The sequence below is a fragment of the Blennius ocellaris genome (genome assembly GCF_963422515.1).
Source record: "Blennius ocellaris genome assembly, chromosome: 1".
NCBI classification, from domain to species: domain Eukaryota; kingdom Metazoa; phylum Chordata; class Actinopteri; order Blenniiformes; family Blenniidae; genus Blennius; species Blennius ocellaris.
In genome coordinates this window covers 4,134,911-4,152,137 of record NC_137650.1, presented here as the reverse complement: position 1 = coordinate 4,152,137, position 17,227 = coordinate 4,134,911, and the positions used below count along the sequence as shown (strand labels likewise).

At 46.1% G+C, this 17,227-nt stretch overlaps 1 protein-coding gene across 1 annotated transcript in view; it reads right to left on the bottom strand.

The window, feature by feature from the left end:
- LOC308148832 (solute carrier organic anion transporter family member 3A1-like) overlaps nt 1–16,913 on the bottom strand; it is a 50,806-nt gene extending 33,893 nt beyond the window's left edge. Inside the window, exons 1-2 of the mRNA XM_080520362.1 lie at nt 16,443–16,913; nt 11,986–12,445 (exon numbers count right to left, since the gene is read on the bottom strand). Of these exons, the coding sequence (XP_080376488.1) occupies nt 11,986–12,445; nt 16,443–16,601 (619 nt within the window). The 5' untranslated portion in view covers nt 16,602–16,913. The remainder of the gene's footprint in view (nt 1–11,985; nt 12,446–16,442) is intronic.
- Between the last annotated feature and the right edge of the window lie 314 nt (nt 16,914–17,227).

Here is a 17,227-nt window from a genome sequence, read left to right as displayed (position 1 = left end):
GAGTGACTCACAGTACCAAAAGTACTGGGCTGGAGTGACTTACAGTACAAAAAGTACCAATAGTACTGGACTGGAGTGACTCACAGTACTGGAGTGGAGTGACTCACAGTACCAAAAATACCAACAGTACTGGAGTGGAGTGACTCACAGTACCAAAAGTACCAACAGTACTGGACTGGAGTGACTCACAGTACCAAAAGTACCAACAGTGCTGGGCTGGAGTGACTCACAGTACCAAAAGTACTGGGCTGGAGTGACTCACAGTACCAAATGTACCAACAGTACTGGACTGGAGTGACTTACAGTACAAAAAGTACCAATAGTACTGGACTGGAGTGACTCACAGTACCAAATGTACCAACAGTACTGGACTGGAGTGACTCACAGTACCAAAAGTACCAACAGTACTGGGCTGGAGTGACTCACAGTACCAAAAGTACCAACAGTACTGGACTGGAGTGAGTTACAGTACAAAAAGTATCAACAGTACTGGACTGGAGTGAGCCACAGTACCAAAAGTACTGGGCTGGAGTGACTCACAGCACCAAAAGTACCAACAGTACTGGGCTGGAGTGACTCACAGTACCAAAAGTACTGGGCTGGAGTGACTCACAGTACCAAAAGTACTGGGCTGGAGTGACTCACAGTACCAAAAGTACAAACAGTACTGGACTGGAGTGACTTACAGTACAAAAAGTACCAACAGTACTGGACTGGAGTGACTCACAGTACCAAAAGTACCAACAGTACCGGACTGGAGTGACTCACAGTACCAAAAGTACCAACAGTACTGGGCTGGAGTGACTCACAGTACCAAAAGTACTAACAGTACTGGACCAGAGTCCAAACAATTGAGTGAAGTTTTGTTTATTACAGAATACAGGCAAAGCTTCTTTATTCCAGAGGTTCACAATGTAAGAGCATGAAGATGAGCAGTAAAGGTTTTTGTTTCAGAGTCCATCAGTAGTTTGGTATTTTATTGCACAGACTTACTATTGCAACAACACATCAGTAGGGTAAAACTAACCTGTCTCACGACGGTCTAACCAGCTCACGTTCCCTATTAGTGGGTGAACAATCCAACACTTGGTGAATTCTGCTTCACAATGATAGGAAGAGCCGACATCGAAGGATCAAAAAGCAACGTCGCTATGAACGCCTGGCCGCCACAAGCCAGTTATCCCTGTGGTCACTTTTCTGACACCTCCTGCTTAAAACCCAAAAAGTCAGAAGGTCAGAAGTCAGAAAAGTCATTAGGTTTTATCAATTCATATCTGGTGGCCAGCTTTGGCAAACCCACTTTAGGTTATAAATACTAGTTTAAGCATTCCTATGTATATCCTGAGAAGTTACAGACTGGGTCTAACTGCGGGATGTACCTTTATGCTTTTCCAATGGCTAAACTGTTCTTCATATAATCGCACTCAACAATATCTCTGGGTGGTTTGTTGTTGGATGTGGACATTTTTAAGATGCAAGCTGAGCTGCCCCCCCCAGTCCTGGCTGATAGAAGCATCATCTGTCCATCATCCTCACCACTTCATTCAGCTTTTCAAGAGATGTCAGTGGGGAAATCCAAGATGGCGGTGTTGGCGCCATACTCATTTACATGTCGCCACTATCTTGAAATCGTGCAAGGTGTACGCAGGAGCAGAAATGACGTACATTGACGCACAGGAAGTGACGTTCACATAAGCGACATACAGGAAGTGACGTGTGGGACCGAAAACGGAGGGAAATACGTTCACGGAGGCCGACCCACAGTAACTTACATTCCGAACCAACATGCAGGACGTATGTAGACGACATGAACACTTGGGAAGTGGCGTAGCGTGACCCACTCGCCGGAAATGATGCAAGAAAGAAGTAATTCGCTGAAAAGACGCACATTTAACATTTCTTTTTACCAGTTTTTCATATGTCAACAGAGTGGAGGATTGTCTTCTCATAAGGTAAAGATTTGCCTTGTTGTCTATATAGAAATGATCAACCTGCTCTGATAAGAAGCAGTAGTTTATCAGTGTTAATGAGAGTAGGAGGAGTTTTGTGGTTAAGTTTGGAGCAATGAAAGTTTAAGTTGCTCTTTCTATCCTCGTTTTTTGTTTTGGTGTATTAAGTGTAATTCTTGCCTTGTGAAAACTTACTCCAGTACACACCGTGTTAACAGACGAATGTTCCGACATTGAACTGCACTAGTAATCATATCATACTGTATTCATGGATGTATACAACGTGCTTGCTGCTGTGTTTTTATCCCAGATAGATGATGTATATATATTCACTTTATAATGGTACTATGTGTGTTTATATGTAAAATTACATTATTATTCATCCTCGGTCACTAAAATGTGACTAATAATTAATTTATTATAATCAGGCATCTAAATGGGAAGCATCTATCTGGGATGAAACTTTTTATCAGTGCATTCACATGAGAAAATTATTAAAGGAGAAATTTTAAATCAAATGTATAACATACTGCAATGAATCATTTAGATGTTTGTCAATAAAGTTAAATGTTTGTGTCTGTGCCACGCATATATAGAGAACTGAATTTGCATTTCTCTTCAAACCTGCATTGACTTTTTTGAGAGGCAATCTTCTATTTTAAATGAAATTAAACAAATATAATGTGAATACAGCTTTTGTTTTGCATGATTTTGTTTATCCAGACACAGAAATGCTGGAATGGATGCAGTGCAAACTTTGCAAAGGCTGGCTGCATGTTGGTTGTGCTTTGAAATCCCACAAACATCTGGATGAGTCATCCAGCTGTGGATGTAACACCACGGATGGTGGTACTACAACAATAGTTTTTACATCCATCCATCCACCCATTGTCTGACGCTTATCCGGGGCCGGGTCGCGGAGGCAGCAGTCTGAGCAGAGTTGCCCAGACTTCCCTCACCCCAGACACTTCCTCCACAGCTCTTCTGGTGGCACCCCAAGGTGTTCCCAGGCCATAGAGAGACATAGTCCCTCCAGCGTGTCCTGGGTCTGCCCCGAGGCCTCCTACCGGAGGGACATGCCCGGAACACCTCCCTAGGGAGGCGTCCGGGTGGCATCCGAAATAGATGCCCGAGCCACCTCAGCTGGCTCCTCTTGATGTGGAGGAGCAGCGGCTCTACTCCGAGCTCCTCCCTGGTGACTGAGCTCCTCACCTTATCTCTAAGGGTGACTGAGCTCCTCACCCTATCTCTAAGGGTGACGCCCAGCCACCCTACGAAGGAAGCTCATTTCAGCCGCTTGTATCCGGGATCTCGTTCTTTCGGTCATGACCCATAGTTCATGACCATAGGTGAGGGTAGGAACGAAGATCGACCGGTAAATCGAGAGCTTCGCTTTTTGGCTCAGCTCCTTTTTCACCACGACGGACCGATACAACGTCTGTATAACTGCAGACGCTGCACCGATCCACCTGTCGATCTCACGCTCCATCTTTCCCCCACTCGTGAACAAGACCCCAAGATACTTGAACTCCTCCACCTTTGACAAGGGCACTCCACCGACCTGGAGGGGCAAGCCACCTTTTTCCGGTCGAGAACCATGGCCTCGGATTTAGAGGTGCTGATCTTCATCCCAGCTGCTTCACACTCGGCTGCGAACCGTGTCAGTGCACGCTGAAGGTCCAGGCTTGATGGAGCCAACAGAACCACATCATCTGCAAATAGCAGAGATGAGATCCTGTGGTCCCCAAACTGGACCCCCTCCGGCCCCCGGCTGTGCCTAGAAATTCTGTCCATATATATGATGAACAGAACCGGTGATAAAGGACACCCCTGCCGGAGGCCAACATGCACTGGGAACAGGCCCGACTTACTGCCGGCAATGCGAACCAAACTCCTACTCCGGGAATACAAAGACAGAACAGCCCCTTAACAAGGGGCCCGGACTCCATACTCCCAGAGCACCCCCCACAGGACATCTCGGGGGACGCGGTCGAACGCCTTCTCCAGATCCACAAAACACATGTGGACTGCGTGGGCGAACTCCCACGAACCCTCAAGCACCTGGTGGAGGGTGTAGAGCTGGTCCAGTGTTCCACCATCAGGAGAACCAGGTGGAGGGTATAGAGCTGGTCCAGTGTTCCACCATCAGGAGAACCTGGTGGAGGGTATAGAGCTGGTCCAGTGTTCCACGACCAGGACGAAAACCGCATTGTTCCTCTTGGATCCGAGGTTCGACTAACGGCCGGACCCTCCTCTCCAGTAGCCTGGAATAGACTTTCCCGGGGAGGCTGAGGAGTGTGATCCCCCTGTAGTTGGAACACACCCTCCGATCCTAACCCTAACCCTCTCCGAACTCCTCCCAGACCCGAGTTTTTGCCTCCACCACAGCCCGGGCTGCAGCTCGCTTGGCCTGCCGGTACCTGTTGACTGCGTCGGGAGTCCTATGAGCTAACAGTGCACAATAGGACTCCTTCTTCAGCTTGATGGCATCCCTTACTTCCAGTTTCCACCACCGGGTTCGGGGATTGCCGCCACGACAGGTGCCAGAGACCCTGCGGCCACAGCTCCGAGCAGCAGCTTCGACAATGGAAGTGGAGAACATGGTCCACTCGGACTCAATGTCTCCAACCTCCCTCGGGATCTGTGAGAAACTCTCCCGGAGGTGGGAGTTGAAAACTGCGCAGGCAGAGGGCTCGGCCAGATGTTCCCAGCAGACCCTCACAACACGTTTGGGTCTGCCGAGTCTATCCGGCCTCCTCCCGGTCCAGCGCATCCAACTCACCACCAGGTGGTGATCAGTTGACAGCTCTGCCCCTCTCTTTACCCGAGTGTCCAAGACACACGGCCAGAGATCAGATGACACGACCACAAAGTCTATCATTGACCTCCGGCCTCGGGTGTCCTGGTGCCACGTGCACTTATGGACACCCATGTGCTCGAACATGGTGTTCGTTATGGACAAACTGTGACTGGCACAGAAGTCCAATAACAGAACACCACTCGGGTTCAGATCGGGGAGGCCGTTCCTCCCAATCACCCCCTTCCAAGTCTCGCTGTCGTTGCCCACGTGGGCGTTGAAGTCCCCCAGGAGAACAATGGAGTCCCCAGTTGGAGCACTATGCAGCACCCCTCCCAGGGACTCTAAGAAGGTTGGGTACTCTGAGCTGGGGGACGCAACCCTCTCGTTCACCGGGGTGAACTCCAACACATGGCGGCTGAGCCGTGGGGCAATAAGCAAGCCCACTCCAGCCCGCCGCCTTAAACCGCGGGCAACTCCAGAGAAGTGTAGTATCCAGCCCCTGTGGAGGAGCTGGGTTCCAGAGTCCAAGCTGTGAGTGGAGGCGAGCCCGACTATATCTAGACGGTATCTCTCAACCTCCCTCACAAGCTCGGGCTCCTTCCCCCCCAGCGAGGTCACATTCCATGTCCCAAAAGCCAGAGTCTGTGTCCGGGGATCGGGTCGTCGAGGCCCCTGCCGTCGACTCCATCCGACCCCTACGGCAGCCTCTGTAGGTGGTGGGCCCACAGGAGGATGAGGAGGAGGGGCCCGCGTTGTCCCTTCGGGCTGAGCCCGGCCGAGTCCCGCGGGCAAGAACCCGGCCACCAGGCGCTCGCGTGCGAGCCTCCGCCCCATAATAATACAATTATTCAAAAGATGTGTGTAGTATGGCAGAAATGACTGAACCACTAAGCTGAGATATTTATTCTGCACTCTTTGTGTTGGATGTTGTGTCTTTATACGAGATCACTACATTCATAAAGGTTTAATCACCAACAGTGATGATCACATTGTCAAAGTAAAATATCAACTGATTCTGCATCTTGTCTACAGTTGACTTATTAATATTGTTTAAATCACAGAAACAATAATTCCAGACAGTTTTGACTTTAATCAAAGTGTTACTTTTCTGCTGCGTCTTTCATTGGTTTCCACAATGTATTTTTCTCAGCAGGATCATTGAGGCTGTTGAAGGAGGAGGATCCTCACTGTGTTTTCCAGAGAGGAGATCAAGGTGAGGGAAACAAACTGTGCTGTTAGTGATTCTATTCTCTTGTGCTAATATCTGTTCTCTCTTCTCTCTTTGCTCTTTGGCTTCAGAGCTTCATGATGACCTCATGGACTCGAGGGTCGTTCAGACAGAATGAACCTCTGGAAGATGTCGTCTGCATCACCTGCCCTCCAGCAGCACGTCATCATGAAGATGTTGTTTCAGTGACCAGCAGGTCATAACAAATCTCTTCAATCAAGTTTGAGAGTTTTTACATAACACAAGCTTGATTTGTTTACTTTTATTCCTCTGTATTGCAAAGGATCTTGGAGCTACTGGAAGAGATGGAGGTCACAGGAATCAAGAAGAGGGACCAGAGACTCGTCAGTCGTGTTTTTGATGCTATACTCCCAGAACTAAAATTAAAGCTGCAAGCAGCATTGGTCGGGACCTCGAGACTGCCCGTCGGGGGGGTGGCTATGAACGGTTCAAAATATTTGCTTAAATATTAAAAAAAAAAAAAAATAATAATAATTTATGACTTTTATTTTGAAAAAAACTGCGTCAAAACCAGCTAATTAGCTAGTGATTTGTGATCGCAGCAACTCCATTAGGCTACCTACCAAATTTCGGCTCAATCAGACAATGTTTCCTCGCATGCTAACAGGCATGCTAAGCCGCAAGCTAGCCGAGCTGCCTAAAAATGTCTGTTGGGTGCTCCCCAGATGGCCCCGATCCTGAATCTGGTCTTACTTCAATTCTAGTGTAAAAGACACAGCACTTATGGCACAATAAAGGTTTTTCAAAAACTTCCACCTACATGAATTATATGGCCTCAGGCCAGGCCTCCTACGGAGGTCAGTGTGTGACATGAGAGTGACCTGGTGGAGTGCCGGGCCTAGGAGGCCCGGCCTTTGTCGGCAGTGTGCGAAGGTGTGAATGATGCAATAAAGGTTTTTCACAAACTTCCACCGACATGAATTACATGTCTCAGGCCAGACCTCGTACAGGTTTTGCATGTCCTCATGACAGGAGAACATGAGACATGAGAGTGAGGTCAGGTCACATGAGAGTAACCTGACCTGAGAATGACTGCTGAGGTCACTCTCAGGTCAAACTGCAGGATATGACAGGCTGTCAATCACACAGCAGTGATGAGCCTGAAGCTACAGGAAGCTGCCCATATATGGAGTGATGCACTGACCAATCACAGTGGAGAATTTCACAGCTGCACCGAGCGCGGACACTCTGACGGCAGAGTGAGCCAGGGAGGATTATATTCAAAGATTTTGCGAACAAGTGCTCTTAATCTATACTTATCGGGGGAGTATGTGGATAAAAATACCATACTTTTGTAGGAATTTTTGTCCTCTTTAATACTGTGTGGGTTTGGAAGCAGTCAGAGGTAAACCTTGGTCACCAGGGGGCGCTGTTTGGCAGGAACGGCAGATTTGGCTCCATCCGCTATAGTGTTAAGATTTCGGACGAGAAAAATTTTACTGTGTCGCTTTAACTCGTCATTCTGGGGACTTGTTTTGGAATTTTCCCCACATATGTTACATCCTCTTGTTCGGCAGGGTCTCGTGTACGTGGCGATGCCCTCGGTTTGTGGCTGAGAGTCACGGTTTGCAAACAGTTAAGAGTAGTTCGGGGAGTTTTAAATCGTTGATTTTCGGCGAGAATTTTCCGTTTCCCCATGTTAATGGATGACAGGAGCCAAAAAGGCGATTAGGGGGTGGGGAGCTTGGACGGCTAATAAAAATTAAACTGGACTAGGTAAGAAAATTTCCCTCTAGAGTTCAGTAGTAAACAATCTCCTCTATTTTTGTATATCTCAATTTAACCGATGCGACCTTCGCCCTATGAGGAGTTAAATTTTCCGTTTCTGCCTTTTTTTCCCTTTTTTGGGCGAATACCTTACATTGAAAGGCAAATAGCCGGCTTCCTGTTGGAGTTAGGGCAAAAGTTAGAGCGCGTGAGTCGTAGGGCTCGAGTAGACGAACAAATTTCGTATTCGCGACATTTCTCTACGACATTCCTACGGACCGTGGCGGGTGATTGCAATTTTCTAGGTGGCGCTAGAGAGCCATTTTTGGATTTTTTGGGAATTTTTTGACGTGAGATTGTGGAGTGCCACACTTTTGACGAGTCTCCCAAATTTGGTGAGTTTTTGAGCGTGTTTAGGGGGTTCGGAGGGCCCGCACTTTTGGCGACGACGAAATCCAAAAGAGACCTGCCGTTGGCTGGGCCTAGGGCCCACCCGTTGGCGAGGTCCCTAATGATCAATCGAATGGAGGACATCGTAGAAGTAGAGTGGTCAATATTTTGTGTCTTTTGAAACCTGTCTACATGCATCTTGTCAGTGTTTTTCAGATCATCATCAACATCCTGATGGGCTCAGGTCACACAAGGCTTGAGGCAGAGGTCATCATAGCCAATGGGAGAAAGTTCTAACTCTCTCACAGGAGAACCAACCGGACATGATGAACAACAGAGCCTGAATGCATCTGGTGATGGTGTAGTAATGTTATAACTTCCTGTTTTCACCTGATAGTAGTGTGTAGCTGCACTGCTGCCGCTCATTACCATCTTATCTATTGGAATCTTTACCTTTACCTTTGGTTCTCAGAGTGCTGGTCTACTGCAGGTTCCTAGGTTTTCTAAAGGTAGAATGGAGACAGAGCTTTCAGGTTCCTCTTATGTGGAACCAGATCCCAGTTTCAGTTAGGGGGGCTGAGACAGTCTCTATTTTTAAGGTTAGGATGAAGAGTTTTCTCTTAAATAAAGTTTACAGTGAGCGCTGCTTCAGGACACCCTGGACCATTCTGTACTAAAGCTGCCACAGGTTAACACTGTTGGAGGACCTGAACTGAGCTTCTTTGCTTTCTTATTCACCACTAGTACGTGTCATTAACATTTGCCTCTCTCGCCTGTAGTCTGTCTCTCAACCTCCCTGCTGGACATCTGACAATGGAGCTGAAGGTGGTTTGAAGCCTCCTGTCCTGATCAGTCTTCACAGAGTGGATCTCTCTCTTATCTATCTACTGTATCTGTCTGTCCTTTCTTCTATTCTCTCATCCCAACCAGTCAGTAGAAAAGACGCCACCTCTGACTCTGGTTTGTGCAAAGGTTTCTTCCTGTTAGAGGAAGTGTTTCCTTTCCACACTTGCTCATATGAGTTTTCTCACTCAAAGTCACCTGTGCTTGTGTATAAATGAAAGAAGAATGACATGATTTAAAGATGGTTTGATTCTTTTAAAGTTGTCAGAGGTACTTTTTGAAGGTTTGTCAGGGACATTTACTCCTTTCCTGCTGAAGTAACTACAGTTACTCTCCATTCTTGTAGTTAGTTTTGCTTAATGCACCACACATTGTCACTGCATGAATGAAGTAGGCAGATCAGTTTTAGCTGAACTCTACAGATGTGGTTCCAGCTGCAGTGTCTTGCTGAAATAGGTTCAGAGAGAGTTGGACAACTTCATCAATCATGTACACAGCAAGTGTATACAGAATAAACGTTTGCTACGTGGCTCAACAACAATCTGGGATATAAAATAACAGGTGTAGTAATGTGAATTGTAAATGTAATGCAGTATTTAGAGTAGAGAAGAGTGGGGTTAGATGAGACACTATGTTGTCCTGAAGGTAAGAAAACATGACAAATAGAATGAAAGCTTATTCTGAAATAATTCTGCCTCATTTCATTGTCAATAATTCATTACCAGTAATACATTATTGCTTCCAATAGCAGTTTAATTTCTTTTCAGAAATGTTTGTAGTTATTTCCTCTGAGCCTGGAGATCAATCAGAGGCTGTTTTTGTGATGATACATTGAAATGACTCTAAATTTGGTTCCATCCTCTTCAACTAAAGTTTTCTTTATTTACGAGAATGAGATCATTTATGTAATTGAAAAGTGATTCAGCATTTTCTTAAGAAGATGCATACAGGTTGATAAAGAAATTCAAAACCTCCATTCTACCTTCTGTTCAAAGTATTCTTCCCCATTCATCATGAGTGATTCTTTTTTTCTAGGCTGTTTTTATAAATTGAATATGGAATATGATGGGGGGGGTTCTCCCTCATCAATCCACTTGGTTCTGGACCTTATAATTACTCTCTGAGCTTTATTCACATTATATCTACCTGGATGTTCCCTCCAGTGTTCTTGAACTCGAACTCGAACTTAAGCCACTGACGTCAGTTGTCCTTTTAAATATGGTGGCGACCACATACACGTATGGCGGTGGCTACAAACAAGTATGTCGGCAACCACAAACTAGTATGTCGGCGCCCGTAGGCCGCCATTATTTGATACCGCACTGGCGAGGTTTCAAATTTTGAGAGTAGTATGGCGCTGACCGTGAGCAATAATGGCAGCGTCCGCAAACAAGTATGTCAGCGGCCATACGCCGCCATTTTTATACCGCATTGGCGAGGTTTCAATTCTGGAGGAGCACGGTTGCATTGCGGATCATGTACTACTGCCTCCCACCGACAGTGGCGCCGTGGTGATGATTCGGATCAAAATGGCAAAACAAAATGGCGGTGATCATAAGGAAGGGGACATATTGTCGGCCATCTTGGATTCCCCAATGACGGCCTCTCCAGCTTTTGGACCTGAGGCGTAACTGAGTTCGGTGATGGTTGGACATGATGACAGTCACACACTCACATACACACCTGCAGGGTTGGGAAGGTTACTTGAAAACTGTATTCCGTTACAATTACAAGTTACTTGTCAAAAAATTGAATCAGTAACTTTCTCTAAGTACTAAAATAAAAAAAGTAACGTACCAGAGTAATTTTAGTTACTTTTGGATTACGTCACCAGCAAACATAAAAAATAAAGACAAGAAAGAATAGAATATGTCGTCTGATAAGTGTATTGACACATCTTATACACAGCAGATACAAATTACCCTTAACAAGTGTTGAACTATCAAAACTCAGTAACCAATCAGGTGTCTAACACTGATTTATTTTTTTGAAGAATCAAAACCACAATACAAATAAAGCTTTTAATTTCTATTCAAGAAAATGTGCTCATATTTTCCAAAACTCTCTCTCTCTCTCTCTCTCTCTCTCTCTCTCTCTCTCTCTCTCTCTCTCTCTCGTCCCATTTCCTTGTTGGTTTTAATGTTGTTTTTTCCCGGAGTAAATATGAATGTTTGATGACAGACTGTATCTGGCAGCATGAATCACTGATTGATGATAACTGAACAGCCACTCAGTCAACAAGCAGACTTAAAAAAAAAAAAAAGTAATGGCCTGTGTCGCCCCAATTAATACCTAAAACATGAGATCATCGAAAGGTATTGAGAATGTCTTCCTACCATCAGCACAAGTGCACAGGCTATGAGCTAATTAAACGAGTTGGTGTGATCAGTGAAAGTGAGCGGGTTTTTGTTCTACCCAGATGTTTCTTCAGGTGAGACGTCGTGTCCCTGGACGTTCACAGCACTTACACGGCTGGCAGGCGTCATTTGCATTGTACAAGTTCAGGCTAAGAGACTTCTCTGACTTTAAATCATAGTGATGAGAGGAGCTGGCTGCAGTATCCATGGCAACGCGTCAGTGCCGGCCAGCCTGAAGGTGTCAGGAAGTGTCGCAATGCCGGCAGACGGCGCCTGTGACGGCTGCATTTGTAGTTTATTCCATCTGATTTTCTATTGTAATCCCACTCAGTAATCTAATTTTATATTGAATATACCTGTAACGAGATTACACTTTTTTTAATGTATTATAACAGATTACAGTTAAAAAAAAAATGTGTATCCTAATTACATTACGCCGTTCCATGTAATCCGTTACTACCCAACCCTGCACACCTGCAGGACATTTACACTCATCGAACACAGGTTTTGTAAACTGTGACACCAAGCCAAGTGAAAACGGCTCAGAGAGAACATGCAAGCTCCAAACCCAAAGGCCCCGAAATCAGGAACTTGTTTGCGATGAAAGTGCTAACCACAGCATTGGTCAAATGAAAAGGTATCTCATACAATGAATGTATGAGATACAGAGAACCCTTTTGAAAAACTCACCTATATACAGTGAGGAGTCCTTCCTGTGGACGTGGTCGTCGATGTAGGACACTCCCAGTGGCTGCACGGGCGTGGCACCGATGCCCAGCAGCACCTGGGCCCCGATCAGAAGCAGGTACATCATGTTGGTGTTGGCCCTGTTGCCGCATTTGAAGCCAGAGTCTCGGTTCTCTGACCTGGTGATGTTAGAACAAACATCTCTGCCGTCCTCGGCGTGCCACGAATCCCCAGCCTCATACTCATACTGATGAGTCAGGAACTCCGGCAGAGCCGACAGCAGGGCCCCCAGCGCCATGACGATCCCCCCGCAGCCGATCAGGCGGGGCCGGTGGGCCTTGGCTCCAAAGTAGCTGACGAACAGGATGAGGGCCAAGTTGCCGATTTCGAAGCTGCTCGCGATGACGCCAACATCGGCACTCTGGAGGTTGAAGCGTCTCTCCAGTGTGGTGAGAACGCTGACCTGGCAGAGAAACCACCACGACACACTTTACGTCTTGCACTCCACCCAGGGCCCATTCACTGATAACTATGAAACCACACATTGACACGTGCTTTTAGTGTGTGTGTGTGTGTGTGTGTGCGTGCGTGCGCGCGTGTGTGTGAAAGCTGAGATGTTGTAACTTTTGTCTTTATATGCTCAAACTGGTCTAGTCTATCAAATAAGCTTTTTATACTTTCAATGCCATCAATTCCTGTACAAGTTCTTGTGTGAGCGTACGTTATATAGATTTATATAGTGCATGTTCGATACATTTTGTGTAAAATAGTGAGAACATTCATCATCAGATAACATCCAATAGAAAGCAGGCTGGAGGCTGTTGCACCGTGGATTTCCTGCTACATCTTCATTAACGTCCTCCTAACTCCTGCTGCAGACGAGCGTGGAGTGACGCGATGGTACTGCAGATGCACTCACGTCGCCCCACCGCCCGTCATTCCGCCCAACACCGGTCCACCGCACATCGCTCCGGAGGCACATCCACGCTCCTCCATGTTTTCTCTGTTTTCCCCACTTTCTTCTCCCAGTTGCAACACACCTGAATGCAACGATGGCCTCATTACTTGATGATGACATCAACGTAAGATTGAGGTGTGCTGAAGCTGTGAGAGAGCTAAAACGTGTAGGACACCGGCCCGACGCTCACTCACTTCTTACCGGGATGCATCACCCCGGCGACTTACACTGAATGTCTAACCTGCTCCGGAGCAGGTTATGTTCTCAGTAAGAGGTCAAAGCTCCGCCTCCTGACCAATCACATCTCTTGGAAAATGACCCGCCCATTATTCTTTGAGCTGCAGCAGATGTGAAATTAATATAGAGATCTTTTTGACATAAAAAAATATATCCTGGTCCCTGAGGCTTTGAAGGATGTTTTTATCCTAAGTCTGTTTTGCTCCACAAGGGTTGATCTGGAATAATGAGGTTAATGATCTCACCTGACTGAACTGCAGAAACATAAATATATAAATATATATGAATATTATCTGTCACATCTATCACTGCTCTGGTTTTTTTTATTTGTTTTTTTTAAACAGTGCTGCTTTTATCTTGGTGGATGTGCTTTAATTCTTCATCTTCTCAGAGAATAACTGCTCCTTCAGTTAGTTAGTAAACTGCACTGCACAATTTCTCCGTGTGTGATTGGTCAGATGCTGCAAACTCCACTGCAAACTCCGCCCCTTTCATCTGAACGTGCACATGTTCACAGTGAGTAGATAACCTGCTTCATAGTAACTAGTGATGAGAAACCCGACTCCTCGAACGGACTCACGGGTTTTTGAGTCGTTCATCCAAGTGAACCGGTTGTCTGAGTCATTTGATTCAGTTGCGCATGTGCACTATTTCCACCCGCTCCTGGACCAGGAGGCGCAGCTGAACTGTGACATGAACCATGGGAGAGAATCATGTATTCATAGTAAAATGTTGAAAGACTTCTGAGGTAAATAAACAATAAGTACACATTAGTTTTTAGTGGTCCTGGTCTCCTTATTCTCCATTATGTGTGTTGTTTTTTAGGTTAATTTGAATCAGAAAATAAATTAAATAAGTGACTAAACTGAATAAATACCTGGCATCCAGAATGGCAGATATACAGTATATATTAATGTATACATATGATTTTTTTTTTTTATTTCCTTCCAACATTCTGATTTTCTTTTTTTATTAGTATCAATAAATAATGTCACGTTCATAGGACAGAACTAAGTATAGGGGACAATATTAAATGTAACACAATACCTGCTACAGTTGTATTTTAACACTATTTATTGTGTATTTATTCATGTATTATTCATGTATTTATCTCTACAAGCTTTGTGAAACAAACAACATGTATTTTTTTTTCTCCGCCGTCACTCAGAAACTTTCTGAGCGGAGCACCGATGCAGATTTTCAGGTGAGGGAGGGGCGGAGGGCTCATGAGATGAACGACACAGCGGAAGTGCTACTGACCGATTCAGTGAACGACTCTTTCGAGTTTCGAGCTGACTCGGGCATGTGAGCTGAACGACGGAAACGAGGTGAGTCGCTCATTCGTGCTGAACTTCACCTACAAGCTGACTCGAGCTGCTGAAAGCCTCATGTGAATGTAAGGAGCCGGAAGCTGCCATGCTTAGCAGCTAGCGTTAGCGGCTCAGCTACAAGCTGCTTTTAGCAGCTCTTTTAGCATTACGGCTGCTTTTCTCACAGGGCGGCTAAAGTGAGTAATGGAGTTAGACGAGCTGCAGAACAGTGACATTTATATTTCCCTCTCTGCAGCTGGAGGCTGTAGTAAGAATGACTCAGTGAACGAGTTAATGAACGTGAAAACTCGTGAGTCACCATTCAGTAAAGTGACTCGTGGGTTTTGAACGATTCGTTCAAATTCGAACATCACTAGTAGTAAAGGTTATCAGGATTCTGCTTGTCTGAATGAGTCAAGCCAGGAAACAGAGAGAGGTCCTGGATATGTTGATCACACTCTGTATAAGTGATCATGCTCAGGCTGTGGCTCCAGTCATTCAGTTCACATGATTTTGATGCCTCTGGGGCTTAAAGCCTGAAGCCCCTCTAATCATTTAGATGCTCAGAGCTGATTGGCTGATGCTGATTGGGGCACTGCTTCACAGAACCTGAGCAAGTCCTCACAAATACCAGCTTGTTAGCAGCTCAAGCTAACAAACAGTTAAGAATCTAAATTAATTCGGTCGATTATTTGTGAGTATGAATACGAGTTTGAAACTTTTTAGCAGATTTAATTTAATCTAACCCAATTTAGCAGAGAAACTGAAGATAACTAATGGTAAATTGAATGACAAGTGAACAATACTTTTTGAGAATCTTGCATCATTGCAGCTTTACTAGTGGATGAGTGGGTAATTATCTGTCTTTGAAACAACATGACTGGTTTGATTCCTATCTTTGACTCTTTTTTTTTTTTTTTTAACTAACTATTTTCCTCAATTGGTTATCTCCAAGGCTCAACATTTTTACAGGATCAATGCCTATATGGTTGATGTAATGTTGTGGCTAAAAGGTTGAGCACCCACTTTACTTTGGAATTCAATGGTGTCACTAGACCTGAAATTAAATATTGCTCACCAAGTATTTACCTCGAGAAACACCACTGTGATCACGGTTTGTAGCACAGGCCTCAGATGGAGCCTCACTGCTCCAAATGCCCCTCCTGTCAACAGGAGCAGCTGAGGTCAGAGTGTAGTAGAGCCTTGAGTATCCTGATAGAGAAAGGATAACTACCAACTCACAAAGACATACTTGTTGTTGCAAGTCATATCATGATTACATGATCATCAAATATTGTCTTGTATTGGGTGCACCACAGTCTAATATAGTCGAGCATCTGCTTATGTCTTCGAATATCATCTAATATTGACAAATATCAACTAAATTGGTATAATGTAGCGCAGTATGGTAATTATTGTCTAACATGATCCAACATATCGGATGTCTAACATGTGAACATATTATTGTGTAATATGATCCAATTAAGCTGCCAAGTGTTCTATTATTGTCTAATATGGTCCAATATGCAGTCACGTTGCACGATGTTGCAGCACTGAGGAGCTCCTGTGTCTTGTGGCGATCACGTCATCTCCCAGGCCCATATCCTCCGGTGACAGCGGCCTCTCCTGTGACGCTGTGGCTGTAGAGCGGACCTCCTGCCCACTGTTTCGTAAGCTGCTCTCCTCCTGCATGTCCGCATGCAGTGTTACAACAGGCTGGAGCCCCGCCGCGGCGGTGATGCGCACTGAGCGCAGAGGCCTGACCGATAATACGCAGCAAGCCATCAATCAGGAGAGTTGCGCGTGCGGGTTACTGGAGGATGAGATTATACTAATGTGATCACAATAATAGGACTATTCATCGCATGAGCCGAGGCGTCGCATCGTTACTGTGTCTGCTCGTGTGAAGGATCCCCCCCCCCCCCCCCCCCCCCCCTTCCTCCAGACCAACTCACCAGATATGCGCCCACTGTGCCCTGCGCCAGCATAAGCGCACATTCCGACACCAGGAAGATCTTGATGTTGGAGAAACACGATGTCTTCTTCTGGCTGTCATCCTGCTCCGTGTCGTCGGTGCCGCTCTGCTCGGTGCATATCTGATTCTTCACCTGCATCCTGCGGCTCGCGCTCAGGCTCCGGTCGGCTCGGACGGCGGGGAAATGAGGGGCTCAGTTCCGGCGGCGAGCATCTGGTTCGGATGATGACGAGCTGCACTGCAGAAGAAACGCCAGCAGCGTGTCGGTGGACGCGTCTCAGGTTGGAACACGGAGCTAGGAGCGCCGCTGTCCACTCAGCATGACGCACCGTCAGTCAGCTTCTCCGCTACCGGACACCACAGCCACCGCAGCCCATCGAATCACCGAGCTACGCCCGGACCTTCACCACGGACACCGGCTGACTGGACCACATCCGGGATGTTCCATCTCCTCTCGATGCCGCTGGGCCATCGGGTCAGATTCTGTGGTTCTCCGGTTCTCCTGAGTCCGCGTCCAGGCTGAGAATTTGCGTCCTGAGAGCGGAGTCAAGACGCTCCTCCCATCGTGTGTGTGCGTGTGTGTGTGTGTGTGTGTGTGTGTGTGTGTGTGTGTGTGTGTGTGTGTGTGTGTGTGTGTGTGTGTGTGTGTGTGTGTGTGTGTGTGTGTGTGTGTGTGTGTGTGTGTGTTAACATTGTATTCACTAGTACTTAGACCATTTTTCCAAAATCATTTCCACATTTACTTTTCACAAAAATACAGTTCCA